This window comes from Schistocerca americana, chromosome 9, assembly GCF_021461395.2.
Source record: "Schistocerca americana isolate TAMUIC-IGC-003095 chromosome 9, iqSchAmer2.1, whole genome shotgun sequence".
In the NCBI taxonomy this organism is placed as follows: Eukaryota; Metazoa; Arthropoda; class Insecta; order Orthoptera; family Acrididae; genus Schistocerca; species Schistocerca americana.
Window position 1 is genome coordinate 180,024,255 of NC_060127.1, and position 10,358 is coordinate 180,034,612.

General features: G+C 38.2%; 1 protein-coding gene across 1 annotated transcript; it reads right to left on the reverse strand.

Moving 5' to 3' along the window:
- Positions 1-363: 363 nt before the first annotated feature.
- On the reverse strand, positions 364-2,941 carry LOC124550797. Its single transcript, XM_047125522.1, has 6 exons — positions 2,906-2,941; positions 2,666-2,798; positions 2,531-2,573; positions 741-2,457; positions 556-663; positions 364-426 (listed from the first exon to the last, which is right to left on the reverse strand). Exons 1-6 carry the CDS (start codon positions 2,939-2,941, stop codon positions 364-366), a joined length of 2,100 nt encoding a protein of 699 aa, XP_046981478.1.
- Positions 2,942-10,358: the final 7,417 nt, after the last annotated feature.

A 10,358-nucleotide genomic window follows, 5' to 3' on the forward strand; every position in this document is an offset into this window, starting at 1 on the left:
AGCTGAATTAACTGAATTATTGGGCAAAAACATGACATTAAATGGAAATTCCTCAGACAGACATTAGAATTTTGGATGCACTTTTTAAATAAGACTTCTAGATGCATATACTTCATGCTCAAGGCCACAGAAAGCTGTTAACACATCAACTGCAGTTTTGTCACTGGAAGCCACACACCTGATGCCATATACCTGGTGACAAAACATCCATCACCAAGCATGTCATAACTGACATGTTAAATATAGAAAATTAGACCAAGAAATTCAGCAAAATAAATTCTCGGGGACTGTTTTAATACAAAAAATAATAACGAACTGAATAAACAATTTTCAGATTGTCCACACAAATTTTGCTTTTTGACTTCATTCAGTTGTCAAGTGGAATATATTTGTACTGGAGGATTTTGGTGAATACTCATACTTTACCTGTGAAAAATAGCAAAACCATTTGAAATGGCTACGTCCATAGTCCAATTAATGTTATAGTATAGTAGATATTTCAGTTACATTTTGTTAACTATATGCAATAGGATAGATGAGTCAAAAGAAACACACACACAGTGACATTTTCTTTATTAAGAACACTCGGATTTCCACATCACCCTGAGGTACCGAGTATGATGCGTTACTCATTGTTTTACATGGCGAGTTTCCCCAGTAGGCCTATAAACCATGATACACAAACATGCACACACAACTGTAAAAATTTAATTTTTAGAGTATGTGTGATCAAAGCCAACATGCACACTCAACACTTCCCTGTCGGGTTGCACCAAAGCACTTGCAACATTCGACTTTTCAGCCAGGGTTGGTTTACCAAACAAACTTTTTGGACTGAAGTTCTGTTTATTAGATGTGTGTTGCACTTCCAACTTCTCATTGCTGGCACAGTGTGGACCTTTTTTCTTGGAGCGAGAGTTAACAAGTGACAGCAAATGGTCAACTGCTTTTTCCACTGTCTCTTCCATTTCAGTATCTAATGAATCTACATGGTTTAACAGGACTTTTAATTTAGCTTTCAACTGTGTTCCCCGTGAAGCAGTTGCCTCATCATTTTGCTTTTTCATTGAGGACAAAATAGCAGATGCCTGTTCTATCGAAGTGGTTTCTTTATATTTGACTGTTTTACTGAAATGTAAGTCATATGTCATTGATACAGCATGAATGTGTTTACAAATGTTCAGATTTATTAAATTGTCTGGACAACAGCAAGAGAAACTGTGAATGCAAATATTACAAGTGCAACACAAAAATCTGCAACTGAGGTTGCATTCTAGTGCTTTTAAAGTAACAGTGTATGTGATGCCACTTGTTGATTGAGATTTCACATAAAATCGTTTGCCATCACTAATGGCCGTGAATTGGCCTCTGTCAATTTTTTTGGATTCTCTATGCCGTTCTTGAATTTTCTCTATTCGATGAGTATGTCCACCCTTGTAGAGCTTAATAATTCTTTCAAAAGATTTGTCTCTTACTAATTTCATTAGTACCAGCAGCAACTTGTCCAGTCTATTATTGGTCTTGCCATCAAGGTAGCAGTACTTTAATACTCTATGCATGGCTTCCAGATGCATGTTTGTGTTTATGTTTAAATTACGGCGATAACAATACGCCCAATGTTGGGGCCTGAATCCGTAATGATTTGTGAAATACATTCCAAATTCTCTTGTGTCTTCGTCCTCTTGTAGCTCCCTCTCAAACAACTCTAGCAACTCACTGAACTTTTCTATATCTGCTTCTTCTAACAGCATACGCAAAGCTTTGTAAACCTGCGTTTGCTTGTTTGGGCCACCATGCACTTTCCTCAAGTTGCTTCTCCAGCTGCGGTCAATATGCCACGTACATAGCAAATTGTGTTCTGCCAGACCCATTACACCTGCCCAAGCACATCGAAAAACATTTGTGTCGTCTGACATAAACACAGTTGATTTGATAACTCCTGCTTTCTCCCTGACACAAGTAAAGAACTGTGTCATTATGGCTGTATTCTCTTTATTAGAAATGCAAAATGCCACTGGAATACCACTCCCAAATTCATCTATAACTAGCAATGTTGTCACTAATAATTTGTACACGTTTGTGCAATGTGTCGAGTCTACACAAACAATATTGGAACCGAATTTTCTAAGCAACTCGCTTTGGAATGGTGTCATTAACACTATCATTGTGTCTTCACTCGATAAATTTCCCATGTTTTGACCAGCTTGTTTGTGCATCAGAACACAGTCTTTCATTCTTTCTAAAAAAATACTCACACTAATTTCATCACTAGAATGGTACTGGTGAGGATCAATTAGAAATTCCCTTTTGATATTGTGAAGATCCTTCCGAGTAAGGAGGTGCAGTCTCTCAACCTCCTCACAATGTATGGAATCTCTCATATCATCCAAAATCCTCTGGAACGTCACACCCTCAACAATTTTCCCTGCAACATTTCTACTATGAATAAAGCTACAACTATAACGTTAAACAAATACTACTACCTATACCTAATATTTCACTGTTTGCGCAATTTTGTCAGGACAAATACTGGTTGCCAGTAAATAAACAGTTAACACAATGCATTGTCATTGCTGCAAGTTATGATGTTAGGGTCACAAAAACAGTCATTACAACTCAAGTATATAGAAATTACACCTTTCACAGATCTAAACTGTATCTTTACTTCTAATTATATTGGTAAGGTATCCAGACAGCATGTATTCAATTGTGTATAATGTAACAGGTGAAGAATACATCAGCTGGTGGGCAAAACTTCTAAGGTCACAGTAGCACCTAATTACTACAGGGTGGATGAACTAAAAATGTCCTGCAACAAGTGTTTAGTGAAAAGTGATTACAAGACAAACAATAGAAATCTCCTACATACTATGAAATGCACATCCATTCACTAACAACAAATTACTTCCTCAAACATCAGCCAACAGTTCATTACCAACATTTTATTATACACAGGCTGGCACATTGAGTCATGGCACAGTGTTAAAATTGCCAGTCAGCGGTACTTTCAAAACCAACTGTTCATAAAACTACCACAAGGGACATTTTCACTTCTGTCACCTCAAATCAAATATTTATTACATTCTGAATTAGCACAATATATTAGGTTACCATGCAATGTATATGAAAGTATTAATTATATCAAAGACAGAAAAAGAAAATATCAAAGAATTAAAAAAATGGGAACTGATCACTAAATATAATGTTCCAGTTGTAATGTCATGATTTACCCAGGAATATGCGATCATTCGAGTGTACGCACCCAGAGAGGCAAAGACTAGTAGAAAGATACTTCCTGGACATCTCTCCAAGAAGTCGGAGAAAAAAAATTGAGGGAGGAATTTGTTATTATAGGAAACATGGGTGCAAGAGGAGGAACCAGGTAGCCTGTTCTCGTATAGCAGTGGAGGAAACTAAAGTACTGGTAATAATTACAATAGCAAAAATCTGATGGAAATTTATGAATAATTCATGATCAAAAAATTAACAATACTTTAAGAGAAAGATATTAACAACTTCACACATTCAATGTATTTCATTCTGACTCCACACCTGAATTGTGACATTACTCAGAAATTTGTTTAGCATTTGGTTAGCAAATGGATTTGCAGAGCAGTATCATTGTGACATTACATAATTTTACTGTGTAATGGCATGTGCAGCACCTATTCTTTCTAGTCTGTTGATGAAGTATTGTCACTGTTTTGTCATCTATAAACAAAGATATATAAGTGTTTTGGTAAACATTTTGTTCACATAACTGTTGCAAATACTATCAGTTAAAAGGCAAGGAGCTTAAAATGACTAAGATCATCTGAGCATCTGTTGATTAATGAGTCTCTTTACCCAACCTACCTATAACTCTGACTGCACTACAAGTTAGTTCGTCACTACAAGTTGAAGTCAACAAGCAAGAATTGAGCGTGAACCACTCACTGTAAAATTTAGTCCCACAACCTATTCAAGTAGCCTAAAAGGTTATTTAAAGTGTGGTCCCAGACTTTTCCCGTCGGTAGAAAACTGGAACTATTCATTTCCAAGAAAATAGCATTACCATCACACAATGATTTAAGATGATCACTATCTACATTCCTCATGTGAATTCCACAAGCAGGAACGCCAATCATTATGTCATATCAGATGGCAATACTTCCACCAGCAAAATATGTTACGAAAATAATTCATAATTTCTTATCCAATAACGCTAACATTGCATAATGAATACATGCGAACCCACAGAAATCTCTCTTGAATGAATAAGACACCACATTACCTTTACACAAGGTTGATTCTAGATGGGCAACTAAATTTCATTGCCTTAAAAATTATAAAAACTGCTGTAGCAAAAACATTTATTCTAATGTTGAACTCACCCGCAATAATCTCCCTTTCAGATTTACTAAGGTGCAGAAAACCAATATTCAGTTCATGGCCGAAATGTGTTTTAAAATAAACACAAGTACACGTTCCATTTTTTTCTTGGCTGACCTCAATGGTAGACGTGCAGTGGCCACCCATTTTGTTACTGCCTTGAGACTTCAGTAGCCTCTTGCCCTTTGACCGAGATATGAATATCCCAGACCTGTGACATACATAAGTGATTTTGGTGGCACCCTTCACATGCTTCGCACCACCATGCATCACAAAGCTACATCTCGCTAACTTCTCCTCTTTGGACTTCCATTTTAGAAAGTCTGAAACATCAAACACGAAAAACATTGCACTATTTGCAAGCCTTGGTTGTTCACTGTAAATCGGCCATACCTATTTGGCTGTAAAAGAGAACGGCTAAAATGGCTTGTAATTCTAAACATTCAAAAGTTTTCATGAGTGCAAGAATGTTACTGAAAGCAAATATTTGAGCGATACGCAAAAAAAGGAAACAGTTGCTACACAATTTATGGACAGTAAAAATGAAGTTTATTAGTTACCCATTGTGGACTACAAAGATTGCGACTTTGTCTTCTAAGACTAGGCCGTTAATACAAATGATCCTTTCATATGAACTGAAAGAAGCTTTGCACTACAACATTGCACCAGATTACTGAATGCAGAAAGAAAGAAATTCTATATTTTTACCAGAAACATTCCTACTATTGAGTAGTAAAAACTAATTATTATACGGTGTTTCTTACCGTCCATTGACTGGAATACAATCTTTTCATCCGCAGTTCGAACCATGTGCTTTTCCTCCACATGTGCTCTCAAACAAGCCAATGTATTTAAGGAATGGCTACAGTCGTCTTGTGGGCACTTAATCGTACCTTCTGTATTTGGCTCTGCATCATGCATTTTCCTGATGTGCGCGTATAAAGTTTTTCGCAGCTGAAATGCTTTATTGCACACAAAACACGTGTTGGAATCTGCCATTATAAACACAGGCCTAGAACACACAACAGCGAAGTAGTATATCGAGTTCGCCACACAACGTATCGACAGACAAATCGCCTCCTTTAAAGAACAGCGCGTTTCAGAAAGTAGCAACGATCTGGATTGGCTGGTATGGGAAAAGACGTCATCGCACGACGTAGCCAATCAGCAAACCCGATTCCCTGGCGTCCCCTAGACGCAGGTACTTATGAGTGTAACTATCGAAGTATCTGTGGTCTGTTCGTGTATGCATTTGTGTGTGGGTGAGTGTTTTTTGGTGTCTTTTTATTTTATTGTATTTAATTATTTATTTTTGTTTATGTCCTGTGTATGTGTGTGTGTGTTTTGGTGTGAGATATATATATATATATATATATATATATATATTTTGTGCTGTGTATGTGTGTCTGTCTGTATTTTGGTGTTATGCATTTTTTTTTTTTTTTTTGAAAAGGGGGGGGGGGTGCTGTGTATGTTTGTGTGTGTGTGTGTGTGTGTGTGTGTGTGTGTGTGTGTGTGTGTGTGTATTTTGGTGTTATATACTTTTTTTATGTTATCATTTCCTTTATTAAGTGTAGTAAGGAGCCTGTGCTGATGTGTGTTTGTTCATTTATCACGTGTTTGTTTTCTGCTATGGCTTTCTGGATGTGGAAGTTTTCTTGCATTTGTATAAGATGTTTGTCATGGTTGCTTATTCTGATTATTTTCATTTCTTGTTCCATGTTTGTAGGATGATGGTTGTAGTGTTTTAAATGCTCTGCAAATGTGGAATGGTTTGTTTCATACTTCCAACATCTGATATGTTCTTTGTATCTTGTTTCAAAATTCCTGCATGTCATGCCTATGTATACTGCATCACAACTTTGACATTCAAGTTTATACATTCCTGATTGTTGGAATTTGTCCCTCTTGGTAGCTGGCTGGCTTAGGTGTGATTGAAGGGTTTGCCCAGGCTTATATGCTATTTTGAAGCCCTGTCTCTTTAGGATGTTTGCAACTCTGTGTGTTAGTTTATGTGTGTAGGCCATGGTGTACCATCTGGTTCTTTTCTGTGTGGTGTTGTCATTGTGTGTGTTTGTTGAGTGTGTTTGTAAGTTTTCAGCTTGTGAGTTCTTTTGTATTGTGGAAATGTTGTGTTTGTTTTTTATTTCTGTTTTTATTTTTTGATTGAGCCTGTGTACCACATTTGTGTCATACCCGTTGTTCCTAGCTATTTGTATGATCGTGTTCATTTCTTGTTCATAGTTTCTCTTACTGAGTGGGATTCTGTTTAATCTATGCAACATGTGTCTTAGTGCTGCAAATTTCTGGCTTTGGGGGTGGTTGGATGTGGAATGTATTATTGTGTCCGTGGCTGTTGGTTTTCTAAAGATGTAAAATGTATGTTTTCCATTTTCTTTTTTAATTGTAATGTCAAGAAAATTTATTTGATTTTCTTTTTCTTTTTCAAGTGTGAATTTTATGTTCTTATGAGCTTTGTTTATTTCTGAATGGAGTTCATCTATTTTTTCACTTGGCTCATCTACCAAACAAATAATGTCATCCACGTATCTGTACCAATATATGATTTTGAAACTTTCATTTGTGGTTGTTGTTGTTGTTGTGGTCTTCAGTCCTGAGACTGGTTTGATGCAGCTCTCCATGCTACTCTATCCTGTGCAAGCTTTTTCATCTCCCAGTACCTACTGCAACCTACATCCTTCTGAATCTGCTTAGTGTATTCATCTCTTGGTCTCCCTCTACGATTTTTACCCTCCACGCTGGCCTCCAATACTAAATTGGTGATCCCTTGATGCCTCAGAACATGTCCTACCAACCGATCCCTCCTTCTGGTCAAGTTGTGCCACAAACTTCTCTTCTCTCCAATCCTATTCAATACTTCCTCATTAGTTATGTGATCTACCCATCTAATCTTCAGCATTCTTCTGTAGCACCACATTTCGAAAGCTTCTATTCTCTTCTTGTCCAAACTATTTATCGTCCATGTTTCACTTCCATACATGGCTACACTCCATACGAATACTTTCAGAAATGACTTCCTGACACTTAAATCAATACTGGATGTTAACAAATTTCTCTTCTTCAGAAACGCTTTCCTTGCCATTGCCAGCCTACATTTTATATCCTCTCTACTTCGACCATCATCAGTTATTTTGCTCCCCAAATAGCAAAACTCCTTTACTACTTTAAGTGCCTCATTTCCTAATCTAATTCCCTCAGCATCGCCCGATTTAATTCGACTACATCCCATTATCCTCGTTTTGCTTTTGTTGATGTTCATCTTATACCCTCCTTTCAAGACACTGTCCATTCCGTTCAACTGCTCTTCCAGGTCCTTTGCTGTCTCTGAGAGAATTACAATGTCAACGACAAACGTCAAAGTTTTTATTTCTTCTCCATGGATTTTAATACCTACTCCGAACTTTTCTTTTGTTTCCTTTACTGCTTGCTCAACATACAGATTGAATAGCATCGGGGAGAGGCTACAACCCTGTCTCACTCCCTTCCCAACCACTGCTTCCCTTTCATGTCCCTCGACTCTTATAACTGCCATCTGGTTACTGTACAAATTGTAAATAGCCTTTCGCTCCCTGTATTTTACCCTTGCCACCTTCAGAATTTGAAAGAGAGTATTCCAGTCAACATTGTCAAAAGCTTTCTCTAAGTCTACAAATGCTAGAAACGTAGGTTTGCCTTTCCTTAATCTTTCTTCTAAGATAAGTCGTAAGGTCAGTATTGCCTCACGTGTTCCAGTCTTTCTACGGAATCCAAACTGATCTTCCCCGAGGTTGGCTTCTACTAGTTTTTCCATTCGTCTGTAAAGAATTCGTGTTAATATTTTGCAGCTGTGACTTATTAAGCTGATAGTTCGGTAATTTTCACATCTGTCAACACCTGCTTTCTTTGGGATTGGAATTATTATATTGTTCTTGAAGTCTGAGGGTATTTCGCCTGTCTCATACATCTTCCTCACCAGATGGTAGAGTTTTGTCATGACTGGCTCTCCCACGGCTGTCAGTAGTTCCAATGGAATATTGTCTACTCCGGGGGCTTTGTTTTGACTCAGGTCTTTCATTGCTCTGTCAAACTCTTCACGCAGTATCATATCTCCCATTTCATCTTCATCTACATCCTCTTCCATTTCCATAATATTGTCCTCAAGTACAACGCCCTTGTATAGACCCTCTATATACTCCTTCCACCTTTCTGCTTTCCCTTCTTTGCTTAGAACTGGGTTTCCATCTGAGCTCTTGATATTCATACAAGTCGTTCTCTTACCTCCAAAGGTCTCTTTAATTTTCCTGTAGGCGGTATCTATCTTACCCCTAGTGAAATAGGCCTCTACATCCTTACATTTGTCCTCTAGCCATCCCTGCATAGCCATTTTGCACTTCCTGTCAATCTCATTTTTGAGACGTTTGTATTCCTTTTTGCCTGTTTCACTTACTGCATTTTTATATTTTCTCCTTTCATCAATTAAATTCAATCTTTCTTCTGTTACCCAAGGATTTCTACTAGCCCTCGTCTTTTTACATACTTGATCCTCTGCTGCCTTCACTACTTCATCCCTCAAAGCTACCCATTCTTCTTCTACTGTATTTATTTCCCCCATTCCTGTCAATTGCTCCCTTATGCTCTCCCTGAATCTCTGTACAACCTCTGGTTCTCTTAGTTTATCCAGGTCCCATCTCCTTAAATTCCCACCTTTTTGCAGTTTCTTCAGTTTTAATCTACAGGTCATAACCAATAGATTGTGGTCAGAGTCCACATCTGCCCCTGGAAATGTCTTACAATTTAAAACCTGGTTCCTAAATCTCTGTCTTACCATTATATAATCTATCTGATACCTTTTAGTATCTCCAGGGTTCTTCCATGTATACAACCTTCTTTCATGATTCTTAAACCAAGTGTTAGTTATGATTATGTTGTGCTCTGTGCAAAATTCTACCAGGCGGCTTCTCTTTCATTTCTGTCCACCAATTCATATTCACCTACTATGTTTCCTTCTCTCCCTTTTCCTACACTCGAATTCCAGTCACCCATGACTATTAAATTTTCGTCTCCCTTCACAATCTGAATAATTTCTTTTATTTCATCATACATTTCTTCAATTTCTTCGTCATCTGCAGAGCTAGTTGGCATATAAACTTGTACTACTGTAGTAGGTGTGGGCTTCGTATCTATCTTGGCCACAATAATGCGTTCACTATGCTGTTTGTAGTAGCTTACCCGCATTCCTATTTTCCTATTCATTATTAAACCTACTCCTGCATTACCCCTATTTAATTTTGTGTTTATAACCCTGTAGTCACCTGACCAGAAGTCTTGTTCCTCCTGCCACCGATCTTCACTAATTCCCACTATATCTAACTTCAACCTATCCATTTCCCTTTTTAAATTTTCTAACCTACCTCCCCGATTAAGGGATCTGACATTCCACGCTCCGATCCGTAGAACGCCAGTCTTCTTTCTCCTGATAACGACATCCTCTTGAGTAGTCCCCGCCCGGAGATCCGAATGGGGGACTATTTTACCTCCGGAATATTTTACCCAAGAGGACGCCATCATCATGTAATCATACAGTAAAGCTGCATGCCCTCGGGAAAAATTACGGCTGTAGTTTCCCCTTGCTTTCAGCTGTTCGCAGTACCGGCACGGCAATGCCGTTTTGGTTATTGTTACAAGGCCAGATCAGTCAATCATCCAGACTGTTGCCCTTGGAACTACTGAAAAGTCTGCTGCCCCTCTTCAGGAACCACACGTTTGTCTGGCCTCTCAACAGATACCCCTCCGTTGTGGTTGCACCTACGGTACGGCTATCTGTATCGCTGAGGCACGCAAGCCTCCCCACCAACGGCAAGGTCCATGGTTCATGGGGGGGGGGGGGCATTTGTGGTTATCTTATCAAATATCTGATTTTCAAGGTGACTGATGAAAATGTTTGCTAGTGTTCCTGATATTGGGAATCCCATGGGCAGTCCATCAGT